Source organism: Carcharhinus amblyrhynchos, chromosome 12 (genome assembly GCF_965287045.1).
Source record: "Carcharhinus amblyrhynchos chromosome 12, sCarAmb.v2.hapA, whole genome shotgun sequence".
NCBI classification, from domain to species: Eukaryota; Metazoa; Chordata; class Chondrichthyes; order Carcharhiniformes; family Carcharhinidae; genus Carcharhinus; species Carcharhinus amblyrhynchos.
This window is the reverse complement of record NC_137335.1, coordinates 87,890,155-87,917,975: the sequence shown is the minus strand read 5'-3', so window position 1 is coordinate 87,917,975 and position 27,821 is coordinate 87,890,155. Positions and strand designations below refer to the sequence as shown.

The following is a 27,821-nucleotide window of genomic DNA, read 5'->3' as shown; positions in this document are numbered from 1 at the left end:
CCAAATCATTTATATATATTACAAACAGCAAAGGTCCCAGCACTGATCCCTGAGGAACACCACTTGTCACAGCCCTCCATTCAGAAACACATCCTTCCACTGCTACCCTCTGTCTTCTTTGACCGAGCCAGTTTTGTATCCATCTTGCCAGCTCACCTCTGATCCCGTGTGACTTCACCTTCTGCACCAGTCTGCCATGAGGGACCTTGTCAAAGACCTTACTGAAGTCCATGTAGACAACATCCACTGCCCCACCCTCATCAATCATCTTCATCACTTCCTCAAAAAACTTGATCAAGTTTGTGAGACACGACCTCCCCTTCACAAAACCATGTTGCCTCTCACTAATACGTCCACTTATTTCCAAGTGGGAATAAACCACAGACACACACAGACACGCACACACAGACATGCACATGCACACACACTAACACACACACACACACACTGACACACACATACACTGACACACACACACATATACACACACACACACACTGACACACATACACACACACACACACAGACACAGAGACACACACACACACACAGACACAGAGACACACACACACACACACACAGACACAGAGACACACACACACACACAGACACAGAGACACACACACACACAGACACAGAGACACACACACACTGACACACATACACACACACACACACAGACACAGAGACACACACACACACACAGACACAGAGACACACACACACACACACACACACACAGAGACACACACACACACACACACACACACACAGACACACACACACACACACACACATATATAAATACACAGAGTTGATTTGACACATGTCCAGCAGGGATCATTGGGCAGTGATTGGGAGCAGGAACCCTGGTTGATTTCTCTCTGTTACCGTTGCTGGGATAATGGGCTGGGAGTCTGTACTCAGCTCTGTATGTCTGAAGGGCCTGATTGGTGAGCGCTTTGTAATATTTTACAAGGAAAATATTTTGAGTTCAACAAGAAGCTGTGCGGTGATTGGTTAATGGTTGATATCTATGGCCACAAACTGGAGTGACCTTTGAACTGTAAGTGCAGCGACACATTTGGTTAATGTGTAACACGGGGACCTAATCATCTGTTTTTAGCAAGTTAATGAGTGGTTTGTTTGGAGTGAGTGCCATATTATCCACATGATTGCCTTCTCATTAGGATATTGAAGCTGACACAGGGCTGGCGTCACGGAGAAACACAGGAGAGCCTCGGGACTATTAGCAATGCCTTATCTCTGAAATAGATCTTTAGATAGTAGATTCAGTGTAAAGGGCATGTCTGTGTGTTTATATGTCATGTCACATATGTTTGTCTGTGTCCGTCTGTCTATTTCATAATAACAGTGGGATAGCTTGATCTTGGGTTTGGATATAGCTCAGCACGATATTGAGGGCAGAGGGGCCTGTACTGAACAAAGAACAAAATCAGCCCGGGAAACAGGCCCTTTGGCCCAACGAGCCCGCGCCCCCATCTCAACACCACCAGTCCCCCCCTCCACCCTCGACCCCTATCCAATGTTTTATGGCCATCCAGATTGAGGGAAACTGATTTAGGGACAATTTATTCCTGCTAATCAGCCTAACAGCACATCTTTGGGGTGTGGGAGGAAACCGGAGCACCCGGAGAAAACCCACGCAAGCACGGGGAGAGTGTGCAAACTCCCACAGACACCGGCCCAAATCCATGTGTCTGCACAGCAATCAGCGATAGTCACTGAGCTGTCGTCTTGCCCAGTATCTGGTCCAGTTTAGGCACACACTAACGACATGAAGCACTCGGCCAATCTCGAACAACCAAGAGCAGCCCCAGTACGACCCATCGCGTGTATGCCCCTCGTTGGACACGAGGTGGACCGACTTAAAACCTGTGAATGAAAAGAGAAAAAACATTATTATCATACTATACCCATTTACATTACCAGGGACGCCCCAATGCTAATGACCCTTATTTAAAAGGTTCTCCTATATCCACCCATCTCCTGTCTAAGTTACTCTTAAATGACTCTGGCGTGTTTGCCTCCACCACCTTACTTGGCAGAGCATTCCATACCCCCACTACCCTCTGTGTGAAAAACCTCCCTCTAATATCTGTGTTGTACCTCTCCCCCCTCACCTTAAGTCCATGGCCCCTTGTCCTACATGTCTCTATCATAGGAAATAGCTTACCTCTGTTTACTCTATCTATACCCTTCATAATCTTATATACCTCTATTAGATGCCCCCTCAGTCGGCATCTTTCAAGGGAAAAGAGCCCCAATTTCTTCAATCTTTCCTCATACCCCAGTCCTTCCATACCAGGCAACATCCTGGTAAACCTCCTCTGCACTCTCTCCAGAGTCTCCACGTCCTTCCGGTAGTAAGGCGATCAGAACTGGACGCAGTACTCTAAATGCGGCCTAACCAACGTTCTGTACAACTGCAACATTAGACTCCAGCTCTTATATTCTATACCCCTTCCTATAAAGACTAACATACCATAGGCTTTCTTCACCACACTCTCCACTTGCACTGCCACCTTCAAAGACTTGTGCACTTGCACCCCCAGGTCTTGCTGCGATTCTATACTCCTTACGGGCTTACCCTTTATCATATAACTCCCCCCTACATTATTCAGGCCAAAATGCATCACCTCACATTTATCCGGATTAAACTCCATTTGCCGTGTATCTGCCCAATATACCAGCCTATCAATATCCCGTTGTATTGCCAGACACTGCTCCTCACTGCCTGCCAATCCAGCCATCTTGGTGTCATCAGCAAATTTGCTGATCACACCACTTACTCCCTCTTCCAGATCATTTATATACACTACAAAGAGAAGAGGTCCCAGTACTGAGCCCTGCGGCACACCACTAGTGACAGACCTCCAGCTAGAAAAGGACCCCTCCACAACTACTCTCTGACTCCTCTTTGCAAGCCAGTTCTCTACCCATCTAGATACCTGGCCACATATCCCATGAGCTTTAATCTTCTGTACCAACCTACCATGAGGGACTTTGTCAAATGCCTTACTGAAATCCAAATAGACGACAGCAACGGCTAGTCCTTCGTCGACCGTTTTTGTCACCTCCTCAAAGAATTCTACCAGATTCGTAAGGCAAGACTTCCCCTTGACAAAGCCATGCTGCGTATCCTTAGAACAGCACAGTACTGATCTGATTATGTTCTATGTTCTAACATAAGAAATAGGAACAGGAGTAGACCATTCAGCCCCTCAAACCTGCCCTGCCAGTCACTAAGATCAGGGCTGACTTGATCGTGCTCTCAATTCCACTTTCAAAGAACAAAGAAAATTCCAGCACAGGAACAGACCCTTTGGCCCTCCAAACCTGCACTGACTATGCTGCCTGACTTAACTAAAACCCCCTATCCTTTCTGGGGACCACATCCCTCTATTCCCATCCTATTCATAGATTTGTCCAGACACCTCTTAAAACTCACTACCGTATCTGCTTCCACTCCCTCCCCCGGCAACGAGTTCCAGGCACCCACTACTCTCTGTGTAAAAAACTTGCCTTGTACATCTCCTTTAAACCTTGCCCCTCGCACCTTAAACCTGTGCCCCTGAGTAATTGACTCTTCCACTCTGGGAAAAAGCTTCTGACTATCCACTCTATCCATGCCTCTCATAATCTTGTAGATTTCTATCAGGTCTCCCCTCAACCTCCGTTGTTCCAGTGAGAACAAACCAAGTTTCTCCAACCTCTCCTCATAGCTAATGCCCTCCATACCAGGCAACATCCTGGTAAATCTTTTCTGTGCCCTCTCCAAATCCTCCACATCCTTCTGGTAGCGTGGCGACCAGAATTGAACACAATATTCCAAGTGTGGCGTAACTAAGATTCTATAAAGCTGCAACATGACTTGCCAATTTTTAAACTCAGTGCCCCGGCCAATGAAGGCAAGCATGCCGTATGCCTTCTTGACTCCCTTCTCCACCTGCATTGCCACTTTCAGTGACCTGTGTACCTGTACACCCAGATCCCTCTGCCTATCAATGCTCTTAAGGGTTCTGCCATTTACTGTATATTTCCTATCTGTATTAGACCTTCCAAAATGCATTACCTCACATTTGTCCGGATTAAACTCCATCTGCCATCTCTCTGCCCAAGTCTCCAACTGATCTATATCCTGCTGTATCTTTCCCCCTGATGTTCCTCATCGCTATCCGCAAATCCACCAATCTTTGTGTCGTCCACAAACTTACTAATCAATCCAGTTACATTTTCCTCCAAATCATTTATATATATTACAAACAGCAAAGGTCCCAGCACTGATCCCTGAGGATCACCACTTGTCACAGCCCTCCATTCAGAAACACACCCTCCCACTGCTACCCTCTGTCTTCTTTGACCGAGCCAGTTTTGTATCCTTTTTTGCCTGTTCCTCATAACACTCGACTCCCCTTTCAATCCAAAATCTGCCCCACCCAGTGTAAGTGTCTGTGTGTAAGTGTCTGTGTGTGTGTGTGTGTGTGTGTGTGTGTGTGCACTTGCATCAGTCTGAGTATCCGTGTCAGTTTCTCTGATGGTCAGGGTCACGAGGGTTATGGTGGGGTTACAGTGGGGCTTACGGTTGAGGTTAAGATGGGGGGTCACAGGAGGTTACGGCAGGGGGTTATGGTGGGTGGGATCATAGGGGGTTACAGTGGGGGAGTCATGGGGGGGGTTATGGTGGGGGGTCATGGGGGGTTACGGTGGGGGGCTCACGGGGGGTTACGGTGGGGGGCTCACGGGGGGTTACGATGGGGGAGTCATGGGGGGTTACGGTGGGGGAGTCATGGGGGGGTTATGGTGGGGGGTCACGGGGGGTTACGGTGGGGGGGTCACGGGGGGTTACGGTGGGGGAGTCATGGGGGGGTTATGGTGGGGGGTCACGGGGGGTTACGGCGGGGGGTTACGGTGGGGGGGTCACGGGGGGTTACGGTGGGAGGTTACGGTGGGGGGGTCACGGCGGGGGGTTATGGCGGGGGGTCACAGGGGGTTACGGTGGGGGTTCACGGGAGGTTCGGGGGTTACGGTGTTGTTTTTGGTGAGGGTTATTCTGGGGATTATAATTTGAGTGTTTTGGTGTTTTTTCCGGATCTGATGGATTGAATCATTGAATTTCTCCCCAAGATGAGCTGTCTGCACAGTTACCAAGCAACAGCCAATGGAAATGTTACTCACACCCCCCAGGGCTGCCTGAAGCAACCAAAATATTACAGCTACATTGCGATATTGGCGCTGATTGCGACCACAATGCTGGTTCAGGTCAGTCACATGGTGAAGATTTGCCTGATGCTCCTGATCAGTACTGCCTGCGGATTGGTCAGTACCCTGGGCTGGAGAGAAGTCTACGACCAATACGATCGAGATCGCTTTAAGGAATTTCAGTAAGTGGATCACTGCGACCAATAGGGTGCTGAGGTTAGAATCATTCCAGCAGCGTCCAGTTTGTGAGGTTCTGAAGAACTGGCCAGCTTTGCAGTTTTGCACTTTCAGTGGTCAAAAAAATTAAAGGTTTGGGAAAATGCTGCAACTCAGCGAGATCTCAGAGGAACAGAGTGTTTACAAAGTCGAGGGAGGGACACAGGACATCAATCATAGAATCCTAGAGTGCAGAGGGAGGCCATTTGGCCCATTGAGTCTGCACCAACAACAATCCCACCCAGGCCCTATCCCCATAACCCAAGCCAGTTTTGTATCCACCTTGCCAGCTCGCCTCTGATCCCAATCGACTGCACCTTCTGCACCAGTCTGCCATGACGGACCTTGTCAAAGGCCTTACTGAAGTCCATGTAGACAACATCCACTGCCCCACCCTCATCAATCATCTTTGTCACTTCCTCAAAAAACTTGATCAAATTCATGAGCCACAACCTCCCCTTCACAAAACCATGTTGCCTCTCACTAATAAGTCCACTTATTTCCAAGTGGGAATAAATCCTGTCTCAAAGAATCCTCTCCAATAATTTCCCTACCACTGATGTAAGGCTCATTGCCTGTAATTACCTGGATTATTCTTGCTACCCTTCTTAAACAAAGGAACAACATTGGCTATTCTCCAATCCTCTGGGACCCCCAAATCGGTTGGACTTAAACCTGGTGTTGTCAGAGTTCTTACTGTGTTTACCCCAGTCCAACGCTGGCATCTCCACATCATGACCTCCTCTGTTGCCAGTGAAGATACAAAGATTTCTCTCAAGGCCCCAGCAATTTCCTCCCTTGCCTCTCTCAGTATTCTGGGGTATATCCCAGCAGGCCCTGGGGACTTGTCTACCTTAATGTTTCTCAAGAACCCCAATACCTCCTTTTTAATCTCAACATGACTCAAACTATTGACACATCCTTTCCCAAACTCATCATTCACCAAGTTCTTCTCTTTTGGTGAATACTGACACAAAGTACTTATTTAATACCTCACCCATTTCCTCTGGCTCCACGCACAGATTCCATCCCTTGTCTTTGAGTGGGCCAATCCTTTCTCTCGCTACCCTCTTGCTCTTTATATATGCATAAAAAGCCCTGGGATTTCCCTTGATCCTGCTGGCCAATGCTTTTTCATGACCCCTTTTAGCCCTTCTTACTCCTTGCTTAAGTTTCTTTCTACTTTCCTATTGCTGATTGCTGTGCAGACACATGGATTTGGGCCGGTGTCTGTGGGAGTTTGCGCATTCTCCCCGTGCTTGCGTGGGTTTTCTCCGGGTGCTCCAGTTTCCTCCCACACCCCAAAGATGTGCTGTTAGACTGATTGGCAGGAATAAATTGTCCCTAAATCAGTTTCCCTCAATCTGGATGGCCATAAAACATTAGACAGGAGTCGTGGGTGGAGGGGGGGACTGGTGGTGTTGAGATGGCAGCGCGGGCTCGTTGGGCCGAAGGGCCTGTTTCCCGAGCTGATTTTGTTCTTTGTTCTTTGTTCTTTATTCCACACTTGCTTTGTGTGTATATGACATATAAGGAGATTACAGATAGCTCCAAGTAAAATAGGGTGGTAATACTCGGAGATTTTAACTTTCCCAACATTGACTGGGACAGCCATAGTATTAGAGGGTCGGATGGAGAGAAATCAGGAGGAATTTCTCATTCGGTATGTGGATGGCCGGACTGGAGAGGGGGCAAAACTTGACCTCCTGTTGGGAAATAAGGAAGGGCAGGTGAGAGAAGTGTTAGTGAGGGATCACTTTGGGACTTGGGCCATGATTCCATTAGTTTTAAGATATCTGTGGAGAATGATAGGTCTGTCCCAAAAGTTAAAATTCTAAATTGGGGCAAGGCTAAATTTGATGGTACCAGGCAGGAACTTTCAAAAGTGAATTGGGGGGGTCTGTGGGAAGGCAAAGGGATGTCTGGTAAGTGGGAGGCTTTCAAAACTGTGTGAACCAGGGTTCAGGGTAAACACATTCCTTACAGAGTGAAGGGCAAGGCTGGCAGAAGTCAGGAACCCTGGATGACTCGGGATATTGAGGCCCTGGTCAAGAGAAGAAAGAGGCACATGATGTGCACAGGCAGCTGGGATCAAGTGAATCTCCAAGAGTATAGGGGGTGTAGGAGGTATCGAGGGTTAAGAGAGAAATCAGGAGGGCAAAAAGGGGACATGAGATTGTTTTGACAGATAAGGCAAAGGAGAATCCAAATAGCTTCTACAAATACATAAAGGGCAAAAAGTAACTAGGGAGAGAGCAGGGCCTCTTAAGAATCAACAAGTCACCTATGTGCAGATCCACAAGAGATGGGTGAGATCTGAAATGAATATTTCTCATCAGTATTTACTGTTCAGAAAAGCATAGATGTTAGGGAACTTGGGGAAATAAATAGTGATTTCTTGAGGAGTGTATACATTAACGATAAATCCCCTGGGACAATGTATCCCAGGACATTGTTGGAGGTTAGGGTGGAAATTGCGCATCCCCTAGCCGAGATATTTGGATCATTGACAGCCACAGGTGAGATACAAAGAACAAAATCAGCCCGGGAAACAGGCCCTTTGGCCCAACGAGCCCGCGCCGCCATCTTAACACCAGTCCCCCCCTCCACCCATGACCCTTATCTAATGTTTTATGGCCATCCACATTGAGGGAAACTAATTTAGGGACAATTTATTACTGCCTGAAGATTGGAGTCACTAGGGAGGTAGTGCCTGATCGACCAGCGGGACTGACGGTGGACAAGTCCCCAGGACCGGATGGAATGCATCCCAGGGTTCTGAAGGAAATAGCAGAGGTGATAGTAGATGCCTTAGCGATTATTTTACAAACCTCGCTGGATTCCGGGGAAGTGCCGGAAGATTGGAAAATGGCTAATGTTACACCGCTGTTTGAAAAGGGTAGCAGGCAAAAGGCAGGGAATTATAGGCTGGTTAGTTTAACGTCTGTTGTGGGAAAAATGCTTGAATCCGTCACCAAAGAAGAAATAGCGAGGCACCTAGAGAAGAATTGTTTGATAGAGCGGACGCAGCACGGATTCGTTAAGGGGAAGTCGTGTCTGACGAATTTATTGGAATTCTATGAGGATGTGACTAGTGCGGTGGATAGAGGGGAACCGGTGGATGTGGTGTTTCTCAATTTTCAGAAGGCGTTTGATAAGGTGCTGCACAAAAGGTTGTTGCAGAGGGTTAGGGGGCATGGAGTTGGGGGAAAGGTGTTAGCGTGGATAGAGGATTGGTTGTCTAATAGGAGGCAGAGAGTTGGTATCAATGGGTGCTATTCTGATTGACGGTTGGTGACTAGTGGAGTGCCGCAGGGATCGGTGCTGGGGCCTCAGCTATTTACCATTTATATAGATGATCTGGAGGAGGGGGCTGAGTGTAGGGTGACGATATTTGCTGATGACACAAAGATGAGTGGAAAAGCAAATTGTGCGGAGGGTGTGGAAAGTCTGCAGAGGGATCTGGATAGGCTGAGCGAGTGGGCGAGGACCTGGCAGATGGAGTACAATGTTAGCAAGTGTGAGGTTATCCACTTTGGCAGGAATAATAGTAGGAGGGATTACTATTTAAAGGGCGAAAAGCTGCAGCATGCTACGGTGCAGAGGGACCTGGGGGTCCTTGTGCATGAGTCGCAAAAACCCAGTCTGCAGGTGCAGCAGGTGGTCAAGAAGGCGAATGGAGTGTTGGCCTTTATAGCGAGGGGGGTAGAATATAAAAGCAGGGAGGTCTTGCTGCAACTGTACAGGGCACTGGTGAGGCCGCAGCTGGAGTACTGTGTGCAGTTTTGGTCGCCGCACTTGTGCGAGGATATTTTGGCCTTGGAAGGAGTGCAGAGGAGGTTCACTAGGCTGATACCGGAGATGAGGGGGTTGGACTATGAAGAGAGACTAAATAGACTGGGTCTGTACTCATTGGAGTTTAGAAGGATGAGGGGGGATCTTATAGAGACGTATAAGATGATGAAGGGGATGGATAGGGTAGAGGTGGAGAGATTCTTCCTGCTCAGAAGGGACAGCAGGACTAGAGGGCACAGCCTCAAGATAAGTGGGGGGCAGTTTAGAACGGAGTTGAGGAGGAACTTCTTCACTCAAAGGGTGGTGAATCTCTGGAATTCTCTGCCTGTTGAAGTGGTGGAAGCTACCTCGCTAAATATATTTAAGACGCGGGTAGATAGGTTTTTGACAGACAAGGGAATTATGGGTTATGGGGAGAAAGCGGGAAAGTGGAACTGATCCACTTCAGATCAGCCATGATCTTATTGAATGGCGGGGCAGGCTCGAGGGGTGGAATGGCCTACTCCTGCTCCTATTTCTTATGTTCTTATGGAGGGTGGCAAATGTTGTTCCTTTGTTTAAAAAGAGCTGCAGGGAAAAGCCTGGGAACCACAGGCCAGTGAGCCTCACATCTGTGGTGGGTAAATTGTTGGAAAATATTTTGAGAGACAGGATTTATAGGCATTTAGAGACACAAGGACTGATTAGGGACAGTCAGCATGGCTTTGTGAGTGGAAAATCATGTCTTACAAATTTGATTGAGTTTTTTGAAGGGGTAACCAAGAAGGTAGATGAGGGCAGTGCAGCTGATGTTGTTTACATGGACTTTAACAAGGCCTTTGACAAGGTACCGCATGGTAGGTCGTTGCATAAGATTAAATCTCACGGGATCCAACGTGAGGTATCTAAATGGATACAAAATTGACTTGACAACAGAAGCCAGAGGGTGGGTTGGAGAGAGTTGTTTTTCAAACTGGAGGCCTGTGACCAGCGGTGTGCCTCAGGGATCAGTGCTGGGCCCACTGTTTTTGTCATTTATATTAATGATTTGGATGAAAATTTATGGGGCATAGACAGTAATTTTACAGATGACACCAAGATTGGCATAGTGGACAGTGAAGAAAGTTATCTCCAATTGCAACGGGATCTTGATCAATTGGGCCAGTGGGCTGACGAATGGCAGATGGAGTTTAATTTAGATAAATGTGAGGTGATGCATTTTGGTCGATTGAACCAGGGCAGGACTTACTCAGTTAATGGTAGGGTACTGGGGAGAGTTACAGAACAAAGAGATCTCGGGATACAGGTTCATAGCTCCTTGAAAGTGGAGTCACAGGTGGACAGAGTGGTGAAGAAGGCATTCAGCATGCTTGGTTTCATCGGCCAGAACATTGAATACAGGAGTTGGGACGTCTTGTTGAAGTTGTATAAGACATTGGTAAGGCCACACTTGGAATACTGTGTACAGTTCTGGTCACCCTATTATAGAAAGGATATTATTAAACTAGAAAGAGTGCAGAAAAGATTTACTAGGATGTTACTGGGACTTGATGGTTTGAGTTATAAGGAGAGGCTGGATAGACTGGGACTTTTTTCTCTGGAGTGTAGGAGGCTGAGGGGTGATCTTATAGAGGTCTATAAAATAATGAGAGGCACAGATCAGCTAGATAGTCAATATCTTTTCCCAAAGGTAGGGGAGTCTAAAACTAGAGGGAATAGGTTTAAGGTGAGAGGGGAGAGGTACAGAAGTGTCCAGAGAGGCAGTTTTTTCACACAGAGGGTGGTGAGTGTCTGGAACAAGCTGCCAGAGATAGTAGTAGAGGTGGGTACAATTTTGTCTTTTAAAAAGCATTTTGATAGTTAGATGGGTACAGTGGGTATAGAGGGATAAGGGCCAAATGCAGGCAATTGGGATTAGCTTAATGGTAAAAACTGAGTGGCATGGACAAGCTGGGCTTAAGGGCCTGGTTCCATGATGTAATCCTCTCTGACTCTATGACTAATGCTGTCCTTATAAACTCCTATTTGAATTTGCACCAAGTCCCATTCTCCTGTTACCCCCGTGCTTGCTGACTGACACTGAGTCCCAGCCCAGCAGAAGCTTGATTTTAAATCCTCCTCATTATTTTGAGAATTGATCATGTCCTGGGCTTCTGCTGATATCTTTAACCCCTTCCAGCCCTACAACTCTCCCAGATCTCTGTGCGTTTCCAATGCTGCCTCTCAAAGCATTCTTGATTTTAATCTCTTTGCCATTGGTGGCCGTGCTTCCAACTGTTCAAAGAACAAATACAAAGAACAAAGAACAATAAGGCAGGGAATTATAGGCCGGTTAGTTTAACGTCTGTTGTAGGTAAAATGTTAGAATCCGTGATCAAGGGGGAAATAGCGAGGCATCTTGAGGAGAATTGCTTGATAGAGCAGACGCAGCACGGTTTCGTTAAGGGGAAGTCGTGTCTGACAAATTTATTGGAGTTCTATGAGGATGTGTCTAGGGCGGTGGATAGAGGAGAGCCGGTGGATGTGGTCTTTCTTGATTTTCAGAAGGCGTTTGACAAGGTGCCTCACAAGAGGTTATTGCAGAAGGTCAGGGGGCATGGAGTTGGGGGTAGGGTGTTAGCGTGGATAGGGGATTGGTTGTCAAATAGGAGGCAGACAGTGGGGGTCAACGGGTGCTATTCGGATTGGCGGTTGGTGACTAGTGGAGTGCCCCAGGGGTCGGTGCTGGGGCCTCAGCTATTTACCATTTATATAGATGATCTGGAGGAGGGAACCGAGTGTAGGGTGTCGAAATTTGCTGATGACACCAAGATTGGTGGAACGGCAAATTGTGCGGAGGGTGTGGAGAGTCTGCAGAAGGATCTAGATAGGCTGGGCGAATGGGCCAGGAAATGGCAAATGGAATTTAATGTTGGCAAATGGGAGGTTGTCCACTTTGATAGGAATAACGGTAGGAAGGATTATTACTTACGTGGCGAAAAACTGCAGCAGGCGACGGTGCAGAGGGACCTCGGGGTCCTTGTGCATGAGTCGCAAAAACCCAACCTACAGGTGTAGCAGGTGGTCAGGAAGGCGAATAGGATGCTGGCCTTCATAGCGAGGGGGATTGAATATAAAAGTAGAGAGGTCTTGCTGCAGCTGTATAGGGCATTGGTGAGGCCACAGCTGGAGTACTGTGTGCAGTTTTGGTCGCCGTACTTATGCAAGGATATTTTGGCCTTGGAGGGAGTGCAGAGGAGGTTTACTAGGCTGATACCGGAGTTGAGGGGGTTGAACTATGAGGACAGGCTGAATAAACTAGGCTTGTACTCGTTAGGGTTTAGAAGAATGAGGGGAGATCTCATTGAGACGTATAAGATGTTGAATGGGATGGATAGGATAGAGGTGGAGAGACTCTTCCCGCTCAGAAAGGACAGTAGGACTAGGGGGCACAGCCTCAAGATAAAAGGGGGGCGGTTTAGAACGGAGTTGAGGAGGAACTTCTTCACTCAAAGGGTGGTGAATCTCTGGAATTCTCTGCCCGTTGAAGTGGTGGAGGCTGCCTCGCTAAATATTTTTAAGACGCGGGTTGATGGGTTTTTGATAAGCGAGGGGATTAAGGGTTATGGGGAGAGGGCGGGAATGTGGAACTGAGACACGACAGATCAGCCGTGATCTTATTGAATGGCGGGGCAGGCTCGAAGGGCTAGATGGCCTACTCCTGCTCCTATTTCTTATGTTCTTATACAGCACAGGAAACAGGCCCTTCGGCCCTCCAAGTCTGTGCCGCTCATTGGTCCAACTAGACCATTCATTTGTATCCCTCCATTCCCAGTCTGCTCATGTGACTATCCAGATAAGTCTTAAACAACTCCAGCGTGTCCGCCTCCACCACCCTGCTTGGCAGTGCATTCCAGGCCCCCACCACCCTCTGTGTAAAATACGTCCCTCTGATATCTGAGTTAAACCTCACCCCTCTCATCTTGAGCCTGTGACCCCTTGTGTTTGTCACCTCCGACCTGGGAAAAAGCTTTCCACTGTTCACCCTACCCATACTCTCAATTTTATTCACCTCTATTAGGTCTCCCTTCAACCTCCGTCTTTCCAGGGAGAACAACCCCAGTTTACCCAATCTCTCCTCATAGCTGAGACAAGCTCGGAGCTTGTTCAGCTCCAAGCTCTGGAATTCCCTCCATAAACCTCACTCCCTCCCTCGCATTTTAGAAAGCCTAAAAACTCACCACTCCTGACCAGCTATTTTGGCCACTTGTTCTCGCATTTCCTTCTCTGACTCAGATAATATCCCTGTGAAGAATCCTGGGATAGAAAATGGGAGCAGGAGGCCATTCAGCCCTTTGAACCTTTCCACCAATCATTATGATCATGGCTGATCATCAAATTCAGTATCTGGGTTCTGCCGTCTCCCCGTGTCCTCTTGCCCCGAGAGTGAAATCTAATTCCTTCTTGACCATGTCTCCCTGCCTTCAATTCCAGAGTGAGAGGTTTGACCTGTTATCGGGTCTTGCCCAATAAACCACCCAGCTGGAAGCAGCGAGCTGACAACTCTTCCAAAAGGCCCATTAGTTCCTCAGGGCAACTGGACGCGGGTAATGATCATATCACAAGGGAAGGGCAATAACACGTGTGGGTTACAGCTGCATGGATACGATCATGAATATCGGGATCAAGGGATGTTCCCAAGGCTGAGCATGTGGAAAAGCAGGGTCAGGAATATCGCAGCAGAAGCGAGATAGAGTAGGATAGTCGTGTAGGATGGAGAGGCACAGGGGCACCTCGTGTGGGGGAATCAGTGCAGACATTGGCAGCAACGTCCCAGCAAAAAATAAACTCCTCTCGTGGCAGAATCTAGAATGAGGGGTCACTGTTTAATCAGACACTGACCCCGACCCTGACCCCAACCCCAACCCTGACCCCAACCCCGACCCTGACCTCAACCCCGACCCTGACCTCAACCCCGACCCTGACCTCAACCCCCACCCTGACCTCGACCCTGACCTTGACCCCGACCAACTCTTGAGCATGACGGACTCTTGACCTGATTGACTCTGAACCCAGCTGACCCTTGACCTTGTTTGACTGGTGACCCTGTTTGACGCTGACACTCAGCGATGTATCAGTTGATGATTAACTTCCTCTCCTGTTTGTTTCCACAGGTCCCTCATTCTGCCGTCTCGCTTTTCAATGGTCACCATGATCTTTGTCATGATGATGAGTTTTTACTATTTCACTCGACACGTAAGTGCAGCTTGCGGGGGTGTGTGAGGGGTGCCGGGTTTGGGACCTGGGCCTGCAGCGAGGGCTCAGGACACCTGGGGAGGGGGCCCAGGGTCAGGCGAACTCCAGAGAAACACCGTCATTGATTGATGATGATGCACTGGGATGCAGTGTACAATATTCCACATGGTGACATACGAAGGAGCAGCAGCATGGAATATTATTGCTTGTAGTTTATTCTTAGTTTTATTACCCAGTCTCCCTCTCTGCCAGGTGGAGAAATTGGCACGGACTCAGTTTCTGTGGAAGATGGATGTTCACGAACAGAAGGAGAGAGTTTATGAAATGCGACGATGGAATGAGGCTCTTGTCACCAACATGTTACCAGAGCACGTGGCTCGACACTTCCTCGGCTCCAAGAAGCGAGATGAGGTGACTGACGTGAACCAATTATTCCCCATGCTCTCTCCGTCTCCCTCTTCTCTCATCCTGCTCTCTCAGTCTCTACCCTCATTCTGGCAGCTGTTACTAACTATATTTTCTCCAATGTTTTTCTACCTGCAGGAACTGTACAGTCAGTCATACGATGAGATTGGGGTTATGTTTGCATCGATCCCCAATTTCTCAGACTTTTACACTGAGGAGAGCATTAACAACGGAGGCATTGAATGTCTGCGATTCCTCAATGAAATAATCTCAGATTTTGATGCTGTAAGTAAAGGTTCCTGATTTGTAATCCAAAGCACAATGTGTGAGAGGCTGTGGATTTAAATAAAAAGGAAAGAGTGTGACTCACTCTTAAAGCAATCATGCAACCCTTTTAGATGTCAGACAGTAAGGGAGCTGGGAGCCAGTGAAAGAAGAGGAAAGATCCCCAGCCAGGGACAGTTTATTAACCAAATAGCAAGCGAGTGGCAGAGTGAGCTCCCAAATACATTGATACAGAGAATGTTGATACATCTCCAGAGGGAAGAGATTTGACAATTTGGACATTGGGGTTGATGGCATAGCTGAGAGAAAAGAATCATAGAACCCTACAGTAGAGAAAAAGGCCATTCAGCCCATCGAGTCTGTACTGACCACAATCCCAACCAGGCCCTACCCCCATATCCCGACATATATTTTAACCAAGAATCCCTCTCACCTACACATTTCAGGACACTAAGGGGCAATTTTATCATGGCCAATCAACCTAACCCACACATCTTTGGACTGTGGGAGGAAACCGGAGCACCCAGAGGAAACCCAGGCAGACACGAGGAGAATGTGCAAACTCCACACAGACAGTGACCCGAGCCGGGAATCGAACCCAGGTCCCTGGAGCTGTGAAGCAGCAGTGCTAAACACTGTGCTACCGTGCCACCCATCTTTTCTTAAAAGTGTGCAAATGTGTACCTGGGGCTAAGGAAAGGATAACAAGCTTGGAATTCCGGGATATGATATTGTTATAGTCTTTAGTTCAACTCTGTTCCTTACCCACTGATTCCCCAGACTCTGTGTAAGGCTGACCCACACTGTTTGCACCTTCAATATTCTAACTGACCTTGAGCTGATCCCCGACCCAAATCCTCGCCATCACAAGAAGATGGACTTTTCTCTCTTCAACATCACTCGTCACTACCCTGCCTTAGTTCATTGGCTGGTGAATCCCTCATCTGTACCTTTGTTACCTTGTGTATGGAGAATTCCGATGCATCTGATGTTCTAATCTTCCAGCCCCCACAACCTCAGCACATCAAAACTCTGTAGCCTGTACCCAAACTATACTCAATTCGGTTACGTTCACCTTAGTGATGGAAAGGGATAGGCATGAACCTCGGGTCAGTAGTTTTAGCTGGGGGAAGGGTAATTATGAGGCGATCAGGAGAGAATTAGGAAGCATAGGTTGGACTAGGAGATTACAGGGACTGGGAATGTCTGAAATGTGGAGTTTTTTCAAGGAGCAGCTACTGCGAGTCTGTGATAGGTATGTCCCTGTCAGGCAAGGAGGATTTGGTAGAGCTAGGGAACCGTGGTGCGCTAAAAAAGTTGATTCGTTGGTTAAAAAGAAAAAGGAGGCTTATGCTCGGATGAGGCTTGAGGGCTCGGGTAGTGCACTAGAAAGCTTTAGATTGGCTAGGAGGGAGTTGAAGAGTGAGTTAAGAAGGGCTAAAAGAGGACATGAGAAGACTTTGGCTGATAGGATTAAGGAGAATCCTAAGGCGTTCTATAGGTATGTCAAGAACAGAAGGTTGGTTAGGGCAAGATTAGGGCCAGTTACAGACAGCAGAGGGAAATTGTGTGTGGAACCGGAAGAGATTGGTGAGGCATTGAACCAATATTTCTCTTCGGTGTTCACGCAGGGGGACATGAATATAGCTGAGGAGGACACTGGGTTGCAGGGGTGTAAAATAGACAGTATTGCAGTTGATAAGGAGGATGTGCTGGATATTCTTGAGGGTTTGAAAATAGATAAGTCCCCTGGGCCGGATGGGATTTACCCTAGGATTCTCTGGGAGGCAAGAAAGGTGATTGCAGAGCCTCTGGCTCTGATCTTCAGGTCGTCGTTGGCCTCTGGTATAGTACCGGAAGATTGGAGGATAGCGAATGTTGTCCCATTGTTTAAGAAGGGGAACAGAGACTTCCCCGGGAATTATAGACCGGTGAGTCTCACTTCTGTTGTGGGCAAGGTTTTAGAAAAAATTATTAGGGATAGGATTTATAGTTATTTGGAGAGTAATGAATTGATTGGAGATAGTCAGCATGGTTTTGTAGCGGGTAGGTCGTGCCTTACTAACCTTATTGAGTTTTTTGAGAAAGTGACCAAAGAGGTGGATGGGGGTAAGGCAGTTGACGTGGTATATATGGATTTTAGTAAGGCGTTTGATAAGGTTCACCATGGTAGGCTTCTGCAGAAAATGCAGATGAATGGGATTGAGGGTAGTCTAGGAAATTGGATCAGGAATTGGCTAGCAGATAGGAGACAGAGGGTGGTGGTTGATGGTAAATATTCGTCTTGGAGTTCGGTTACGAGTGGTGTGCCTCAGGGATCTGTTTTGGGGCCACTGCTGTTTGTAATTTTTATTAATGATCTGGATGAGGGTATAGTTGGGTGGATTAGTAAATTTGCTGATGACACCAAAGTCGGAGGTGTGGTAGATTGTGAGGAAGGGTGTCATAGTTTGCAGGGAGACTTAGACAGGTTGCAGAGCTGGGCCGAGAGGTGGCGGATGGAGTTTAATGCGGAAAAGCGTGAGGTGATTCACTTTGGTAGGAATAACACATGTGTTGAGTATAGGGCTAACGGGAGGACTTTGAATAGTGTGGATGAACAGAGGGATCTAGGTGTATGTGTACATAGATCCCTGAAAGTTGGGAATCAAGTAGATAAGGTTGTTAAGAAGGCATATGGTGTCTTGGCGTTTATTGGTAGGGGGATTGAATTTAGGAGCCGCAGCGTCATGTTGCAACTGTACACAACTCTGGTGCGGCCGCACTTGGAGTACTGTGTGCAGTTCTGGTCCCCACATTACAGGAAGGATGTGGAGGCTTTGGGGAGGGTGCAGAGGAGGTTTACCAGGATGTTGCCTGGTATGGAGGGGAGGTCCTATGAGGAGAGACTGAGGGATTTGGAGTTGTTTTCGCTAGAAAGAAGGCGGCTAAGAGGGGATCTTATTGAAACATATAAGATGATTAGAGGTTTAGATAGGGTGGACAGTGATAGCCTTTTTCCTCGGATGGAGAAAGCTAGCACGAGGGGGCATGGCTTTAAATTAAGGGGGGGTAGTTATAGGACGGATGTCAGAGGTAGGTTCTTTACCCAGAGGGTGGTGAGGGATTGGAATGCCCTGCCTGCTGCGGTTGTAAATGCACCTAGTTTGGGGGCGTTTAAGAGATCCGTGGATAGGTTTATGGACGAAAAGGGATTGGTTTAGGTTAGTGGGTCATTGTTTGTTTTAACTGGTTGGCACAACATTGTGGGCCAAAGGGCCTGTTCTGCGCTGTAATGTTCTATGTTGTTCATCAGTCGCTCTGCTTGCAGACTGCAATACCCTGGCTCCTGTTCCAGCAGCACTGGCTCCCAATCCAACTACACTGCCTCCTGCTGCAGGAACACCTCAATTTTAAAATTCTAATTTTGCTGCGGTTGTAAATGCGCCTAGTTTGGGGGCGTTTAAGAGATCTATGGATAAGTTTATGGACGGAAAGGGATTGGTTTAGATTCGTGGGTCAGTGTTTTTTTTTTAAAAAACTGGTCGGCGCAACATCGTGGGCTGAAGGGCCTGTTCTGCGCTGTAATGTTCTATGTTCTATGTTCTATGAAATATGGCCTCACATCCTTAATGGTTCCTCAAGTCATCGAGATTTACAGCATGGAAATAGGCCCTTCGCCCCAACTTGTCCATGCTGCCCAGTTTTTACCAACAAGCTAGTCCCAATTACCTGCATTTGGCCCATATCCCTCTATACCCATCATACCCATGTAACTGTCTAAATGCTTTTTAAAAGACAAAATTATATCCGCCTTAACTATTACCTCTGGCAGCTTGTTCCAGACACTCACCACCCTCTGTGTGAAAAATTTCCCCTCTGGGCACTTTTGTATCTCTCCGCTCTCACCTTAAACCTATTCCCTCTAGTTTTAGACTCCCCTACCTTTGGGAAAAGATATTGACTATCTAGCTGATCTGTGCCCCTCTTTATTTTATAGACCTCTATAAGATCACCCCTCAGCCTCCTACGCTCCAGAGAAAAAAGTCCCAGTCTATCCAGCCTCTCCTTATAACTCAAACAATCAAGTCCCGATAGCATCCTAGTAAATCTTTTCTGCACTCTTTCTAGTTTGATAATATCCTTTCTATAATAGGGTGACCAGAACTGTACACAGTATTCCAAGTGTGGCCTTACCAATGTCTTGTACAACTTCAACAAGACGTCCCAACTCCTGTATTCAATGTTCTGACCGATGAAACCAAGCATGTTGAATGCCTTCTTCACCACTCTGTCCACCTGTGACTCCACTTTCAAGGAGCTATGAACCTGCACCCCGAGATCTCTTTGTTCTGTAACTCTCCCCAACGCCCTACCATTAACTGAGTAAGTCCTGCCCTGGTTCAATCGACCAAAATGCATCACCTCGCATTTATCTAAATTAAACTCCATCTGCCATTCGTCAGCCCAATGGCCCGATTGATCAAGATCCTGTTGCAATTGGAGATAACTTTCTTCACTGTCCACTATGCCACCAATCTTGGTGTCATCTGCAAATAAGAACATAAGAAATAGGAGCAGGAGTAGGCCATCTAGCCCTTCGAGCCTGCCCCGCCATTCAATAAGATCATAGCTGATCTGTCGTGGCTCAGTTCCATGACAGATCTTACTAACCATGCCTCCTATATTCTCATCCAAATCATTAATATAAATGACAAATAACAGTGGGCCCAGCACTGATCCCTGAGGCACACCACTGGTCACAGGCCTCCAGTTTGAAAAACAACTCTCTACAACCACCCTCTGGCTTCTGTTAAGAAGTCAATTTTGTATCCATTTAGATACCTCACCCTGGATCCCGTAAGATTTAATCTTATGCAACAACATACCATGCAGTACCTTGTCAAAGGCCTTGCTAAAGTCCATGTAGACAACATCAATTGCACCGCCCTCATCTACCTTCTTGGTTACCCCTTCAGAAAACTCAATCAAATTTGTAAGACATGATTTCTCACTCCCAAAGCCTTGCTGACTGTCCCTAATCAGTCCTTGTGTCTCTAAATGCCTGCAGATCCTGTCTTTCAGAATACCTTCCAACAACTTACCCACCACAGACAGTCAAGTTCCAAACAGTCTCTGCTTGTCTCATCCTGGGACACAAATCAGTGTATCTCCGATTAGAAAGCCTTAAAGTTTAGCCTCAATCCCAACTTCTCATTTTGTTTCTTTCCTCAGTTACTGGATGAACCACAGTTCCGAAACATCACCAAAATTAAGACCATCGGTAGCACCTACATGGCAGCATCAGGTTTAATACCAGACACCAATCCCAGCAGCTATAATAGCAATGTCAAGGTAAGCCTGACTGAACATTGTATGTGAGAGAGAGTTTTTATTCGTATGATCAGATGTGGATGTGGATGTGGGAATCTCTGGCTGGGCTGGAATTCCGAGTTGCTCTTGAACAGAGTAGTTTGCTCAGTCATTTCAGCAGATGGCTGAGAATCAACTACATTGCTGTGGCTCTGGAGTCACATGTAGGCCAGACTAGGTAAGGATGGCAGATTTCCTTCCCTAAAGGACATTAGTGAGCCAGCTGGGTTTTTCTGACAATTGACAATGGTTTCATGGTCGTCATAGAAAAACATAGAAAAACTACAGCACAGTACAGGCCCTTCGGCCCTCAATGTTGTGCCGAGCTATGTCCAATCCCAAGATCAAGCTATCCCACTCCCTATCATTCTGGTGTGCTCCATGTGCCTATCCAATAACTGCTTGAAAGTTCCTAAAGTTGTGCTGAACATGTCCCTACCTTAGAGATTAATGCTGTCATCAGTAGACTTTGCATTCCAGATTTGTATTGAATTCAAATTTCACCATCTGCCATGGCAGGATTCGAACCCAGGTCCCCAGAGCTTTATGCTGGCTGTCTGGATTACTAGTCCACTGACAATACCAATGCACCACTGGCTTCCCTCATATATATTTGTATGTGTACGCATGCATGTGTAAAACCTCCCACAAGAGTACATGTATGTGTGATCCCCAGATGGAGATACCAACTAGGGTGTAATTTAATTATTTTCCAGAAGGATCAGCAAGTTGCAGCAAAGGAGCATTGGCAGCATCTCGCAGACTTGGCTGACTTTGCTTTGACGATGAAAATCACCTTAATGAACATCAATTATCAGTCGTTCAATAACTTCATGCTACGAATTGGTGAGTATTTTTCAAATGTGTTTGTTACGGGGTGTGGGCATCAGCATTTACTGCCCGTAGCTAGTTGTCCTTCTGGGTGGTGATGAGCTGCTGCCTTGAACTCGCTGCAGTCCATGTGGTGTAGGTACACCCATAGTGCTGTTAGGGAGGGAATTCCACAATTTTGTCCCAGTGACACTGAAGGAATGGTTTTATAAATCAGGATTGTGGGTGACTTGGAGGGGAACTGGCAGGTGGTGGTGTTACCATGTATTTGCTGCCCTTGTCCTTCTAGATGGAAGTGGTCATGAGTTTGGAAGGTGCTGTCTAGGGATCTTTGGTGAATTGCTGCAGTGCATCTTGTAGACAGTACACACGACTGCTACTGAGTGTCGGTGGTGGAGGGAGTGGATGTTTGTAGATGTGGTGCCAATCAAGCACGCTGCTTTGTCCTGGATGGTGTCAAGCTTCTTGGGTGTTGTTGGAGCTGTACCCATCCAGGCAAGTAGGGAGTATTCCATCACACTCCTGATTTGTGCCTTGTAGATGGTGGATAGGTCTTGGGGAGTCAGGAGGTGAGTTACTCGCCACAGTATTCCCAGCCTCTGATCTGCTCTTGTAGCCACTGTGTTTATGTGGTGAGCCCAGTTGAGTTTCTGGTCAATGGTAACCCCAAGGATGTTGACAGTGGAGGATTCAATGATGGTTACACCAGTGAATGTTAAGGGATGATGCTTAAAATGATTCAAGAAAGGCACAGATAAATGTAACCTCACTGTTTGCTAGATTTATGTAACCTCAATATGTCTCATATTAAAGTAATCTCAGCTTGACTACCATTACAATATGTACCTAATACACATCTACTGCTAACATTCGCCATGTGTTATATCCTAACGAATGGAGCATTGAGTGTGGATTGTTTTCAGTCTTTTGCTGTTATTCCAGGAATGAACAAAGGAGCTGTTCTGGCTGGAGTGATTGGTGCACGCAAACCACATTATGATATCTGGGGAAATACAGTAAACGTGGCCAGCAGGATGGAATCAACGGGTCAAATGGGAAATATCCAGGTAATGGAGGCCAAACACTGGGTATAGGGTCAACGATCAGAGTTCAGGGCCGGCTGAAGGGATAAGATTCGGAATGGAAGAGAGAAGACAGTGAGGGAGTGTGAAGTACCAATGAAAGTAAAATCAGTAAAGTTGCGAGGTGGTAATGTCAGGAGATGGATCTTTGTGAATGAAAGTTGTGTGTATGAAATGGTGAGTTTCTGATGCTGTCCTGCCCGAGGTGCTTCTCAATATCAGCCTGAGCCTCAAGTCTTGGGAACTCGTTAAATGTTCACCATTGTCTATCCCCCATCACTCCTTTAAGTAATGTTTCCTAATCTGTCATCGCCAACTCACACCTCATATCATCCTAGTTTCCTTTATTAAGATTCAGAATCCGAGTCTCAGAATCAACTACATCACTCTACATCCTGATGAAAAATTCTATCATGGGATCTCGCACAACCAGATTGGCAATGATTTCTTTCTCATTACACAACACCCAGTCTAGAACTGCCTGCTCTCTAGATGAATCAAAGAACAAAAACAGCCTGGGAAACAGGCCCTTCGGCCCAATGAGCCCATGCCACCATTTTAACATTACCAGTCCCCCCTCCACCCATGACCCTTATCTATGCTTATAGCATTCCACATTGAGGGAAACTAATTTAGGGACAATTTATTACCTCCAATCAGCCTAACAGCACATCTTTGGGGTGTGGGAGGAAACCAGAGCACCCGGAGAAAACCCACGCAAGCACGGGGAGAATGCGCAAACTCCCACAGACACCGGCCCAAATCCATGTGTCTGCACAGCAATCAGTGATAGACACTGAGCTGTCGTGTCGCCCAGCATCTGGTCCAGTTTAAGCACACACTAATGACATGAAGTACCAGGCTACACTCGAACATTCAAGAGCAGCCCAAGTACGACCCATCGCGTGTATGCCCCTCGTTGGACAACAAGGCGGACAGACTTAAAACCTGTGAATTAAAAGAGAAAAACATTATTATCATTCCACATCCTTATACATTACCAGGGACGTCCCAATGCTAATGAACCTTATTTAAAACAATCTCCTATATCCCTCCATCTCCAACCCACTCATGTGCCTGTCTAAGTTACTCTTAAACAACTCCAGCGTACCTGCCTCCACCACCTTACTTGGCAGAGCATTCCATACCCCCACTACTCTCTGTGTGAAAAACCTCCCTCTAATATCTGTGTTATACCTCTCCCCCCTCACCTTAAGCCTGTGGCCCCTTGTACCATGTGTCTCTAACATAGGAAATAGCTTACCTCTGTTTACTCTATCTATGCCCTTCATAATCTTATATACCTCTATTAGATCCCCCCCCAAGTCGCCGTCTTTCAAGGGAAAACAGCCCCAGTTTGCTCAATCTTTCCTCATAACCCAGTCCTTCCATACCAGGCAGCATCCTGGTAAACCTCCTCTGCACTCTCTCCAGAGTCTCCACGTCCTTCCAGTAGTAAGGTGACCAAAACTGGACGCAGTACTCTAAATGTGGCCTAACCAACGTTCTGTACAACTGCAACATTAGACTCCAGCTCTTATATTCTATTCCTCAACATATTGTCCAAGAAACCATCCCGTATAAACTTCAGGAATTCTTCCTTTATGGTTTTGGAGCTGATTGCCCAATATATATGCAGATTAAAGTCACCCATGACAACCCCTACCAACGTTTTTTTGCCGCTGGGGTTTCTTATCTCTACCCATAGAGATTCCACATTGTGGAACTAATATCCTTCCTCAGTATGGTGCTAATTTCCTCTTTAACCAGCAGTGCAACACCACTGCCTTTTGTCTGTCCTTCCTAAAAACAGAATACCTCTGGATGCTCAGTTCCCATCCCTGGTCACCCTGCCTCCATATCTCGAACTCAGGACAGAGCAGCGCTGCCGCTCTCACTCACACACACACACACACACACACACACACACGGATGTCATGCGCAGTCAATGTGACTGAATGGGGCAGCCAGCTCCATGTTAACTGCAGCACGGTATTATATCAAAGCTGTTTGCATTTATTTGTGATTAATTCATCCACTTTATTTTTTAAATGGAGACTGACAGGCGGTGATTCCTTTCTCCTTCACACCATTTTCTCTTCCTGTTTACAGATGGTTGAGGAGATGTACCTGGTGCTGAAGGATTATGGATTTCGCTTTGTGCGCCGGGGACCTGTCTACGTCAAAGGCAAAGGTGAACTCATCACCTACTTCATGAAAGGTCGAGAGAAACAGGGTTCCTTCATCAACAGCTCAGCAGTGACACTGCCCCATCAGGTGGTGGAGAATGCATGAGGACTTCCATTCCATCACTGTCCCAGGGCTCCATTCAGTGCCACGGCAAGGCTGAGGGAGGAGCCAAAAGCAGCTGGAAAGGGGACAGGTAGTGAAACAAAGGGCAGCCTCAGTATGAGTGGCAGAATGAGATGGGAGTTGGCTGGCCTGGTGATGAATCTGGCTGATTTCTGTCTTTGCTGCAAAAGGCAAAGTTCCAGAATGATCTCTGAGTGCTCGGGAGACATTCAAACCTTACTTTGAACCTGGCTACAGAGCAACTGAAGTAGGTAAAACCTCAGCCCAGGCCCCGTCAGAAATGCCTGTGAGCTGCAGCCGACACTAACTGTGGGAGGACAATGCCAGGTTACATCCACCTATTTTGTTTTGCTTTGTTCCTTCTTTCACATTGGCTGCTAATGTTATGATGTGTTAGCCTGTGGCACTGCATTCTTTGGAAACTGTCCAAGTGAATTTAACATCCTGTTGTGTATGTTGTTTGGCTGCAGTTGTTCAAGGTGTTTGCACCTATTGCTGTTCCAGTCTGTGTGACTCCCTCTTCTACTGTTTTTGGTTTATTTATTTATATATGCGTAAATAAGTGACTTTTATGTTAGCACAGGACCAAAGGTTAAATTGTGTCCTCCGTGTCTTTATTACCAACTGTCAGGTCTGTACCATTCACGGTCGGTGTTGATGTGGAGGCGTCACCAATTAGAGCACCTTTATCTTTGCGAGATACAGACCATCTGCTTCCAAATAGAAGACCCAACACAAGATCATTACAATCCAATCCTCATTACAACCCCATCACAATTATTACCCCATTTCCATTACAGTCCCTAAGCTATTACAGACCCATTGCTAGTCCACTCGTATCACCATTACAGCTCCATCCCCATTATAGTTGTGGTAATTTAGCCAGAACAAAGTAAGTTGAACACATTGTGACTTTTAATCTTATAAAAATATCAGAATACAGTACAGCACGGACTCAGAACAGAGGCAGCAAGTTACACCATTCCCTCATGGGAAAACTAGACCCGAGAAAGCCCGTACCATTGACGACGGCACTAGTGCAAGCTCATAACCATTAACGACGTTAGTAATTATATTCAAATAGGAAGATGCTCGACTGTAACACTCCAGAACACTTCCTCCCTCTTAATTTCATTCTCTGCTAAGGACAGACACATAATGAAACTCATGCCCCACCATCGATCAGTCTTTCAGGAGCTCTACAACCTGTGACCCTGTAGACACTGGGAGCCTTGTTTCACTGGAGCTTGACTTGTGGACTCAGGATTGGGTGAAGTATCTGTGAATCAGTGTCCCTCATCCGCTCCTGGAATAGATGTACTGGAAATTCTTGTACAATAGGAACCATCTCCTGTTGAATGTTCAAAGCAACATTTCCTTCAACTGTTTTATCTGGAATTTTTGCTGTCTCTGAGTCATAGTATTGATGCACTGGTCAGCTTCACTAACAAAGTTACTATTCCACACTCTGACTGGAAGATAGAATCCACAGAATACAATACAGAAGGAAGCCAGTTGGCCATCAAGTCTGCACAGTCTCTCCAAAAGAACATTCCCCCCCCACAACCTCACCCCATCCCACCCCACCCCCAACACCATCCCTGTAACCCCACATCTTGGAACATTAAGGAATAATTTAGTATGGCCAATCCCCCTATCCTGCACATCTTTGGCCTGTAGGGAGAAACAGAGCACCCAGAGGAAACCTATACAGACACAGAATCACTCAAGGCTGAAATTGAAACTGGGTCCCAATATTACAGCCCTGCCCCATTCCCACTACATTCCCATAATTGACCCATTGCAATTACAGGTCCATCAATATTACAACCCTAGCCCCATTACATCCCCATCCCCTTGTTTTAATTCATGGGACATGAGTGGCGCTGGTTGGACCAGCATTCATTGCCCATTCCTAATTGCCCTTTGAACTGAGTTCTTTACTGAGTAATTAAAAATCAACCATATTGTTTTAGTCACGTGTAGACCAGACCAAGTAAGGACGGCAGATTTCCTTCCCTAAAGGGCATTAGTGAACCAGGTGGGTTTTTACAGCAATCAACAATGGTTTCATGGTCATCAGTAGATTCTTAATTCGAGATTTCTATTAAATTCAAATTTCGCCATTTGCCATGGCGGGTTTTAAACCCAGGTCCCCAGAACATTACCCTGGTTTCTGGATTACTAGTCTAATTTCAAACCACTGCCTTCATTACTATCCCATCGACATTACAGCCCCATCCTCATTACTGCTTTATCACCATTACAACCTCATCTTCACCATTACAGGCCCACCACCATTATAGCCCCACCCCAAGTACTGGCACATCATTACAGCCTCATCACCATTATAGCCCCGTCGCCATTATGTTCACCGGCACTGCCTGACCAAATCCAAGATAATAAACAACCATATTCCAGCCTAGGCCCTGTACTTTGTAGTGCCTGTAAATGTAATGCCTGTAAATGTAATGCCTGTGCTTGTCCAAGTTTTAACAGTAATGGGTAAGAGTAAACACAACATCTACAGACAAAATCAACTGTCCTCAATTTGGACATTAAATTGCAGGTCAGACAGGATCATAATGATTGTCAGATTGATTTGAACGATGAGGGTGACTTTTTAGAAAAAGAAGATCCTGAGGGAAGTTGACAGGGTAGCGAGCAGGAGGGGAGACAGGAAGCAGCAAACAGTTTGAGACTAAAAGGCTGCCTTTTTTGAGATGGGGATGGGGAGAATTTTATTCTCTGAAGGTCTTTTAACTTTTGGAATTCTCTTCTCCAGAGTGTTGGAGGCTCAGTCATTGAATATTTTTCAGTCAGGTGTTTGACAAGGGAATCGAGGGTAACGGGGGGGGGCGGGGGGCAGATAGAAAAATGGGGCTGAGATTACAACCAGATCAGCCATCATTTTACTGAATCATGGAGTAGCTTCAAAAGGCCAAATGGGCTACTCCTGCTCCTAAGATCTATATTCCAACCATAACTTGCTGTTTAGTTACTGTGTTGATAGCAATGCAGATACCATCAAGTTAGAAAGAGTTGGAGAGAATGTGGAGGATGTCAGAAAGTGATTGGGAGCGGTCTCATGGATTGTGAGTGGAG

At 46.7% G+C, this 27,821-nt stretch overlaps 1 protein-coding gene across 1 annotated transcript in view; it reads left to right on the top strand.

Moving 5' to 3' along the window:
• Positions 1-26,686, top strand: part of adcy3a (adenylate cyclase 3a) — a 66,897-nt gene extending 40,211 nt beyond the window's left edge. Inside the window, 8 exon segments of the mRNA XM_080199686.1 lie at positions 5,149-5,405; positions 14,367-14,448; positions 14,701-14,859; positions 14,992-15,138; positions 20,353-20,472; positions 21,207-21,336; positions 22,264-22,388; positions 24,516-26,686. Of these exon segments, the coding sequence (XP_080055812.1) occupies positions 5,149-5,405; positions 14,367-14,448; positions 14,701-14,859; positions 14,992-15,138; positions 20,353-20,472; positions 21,207-21,336; positions 22,264-22,388; positions 24,516-24,698 (1,203 nt within the window). The 3' untranslated portion in view covers positions 24,699-26,686.
• Positions 26,687-27,821: the final 1,135 nt, after the last annotated feature.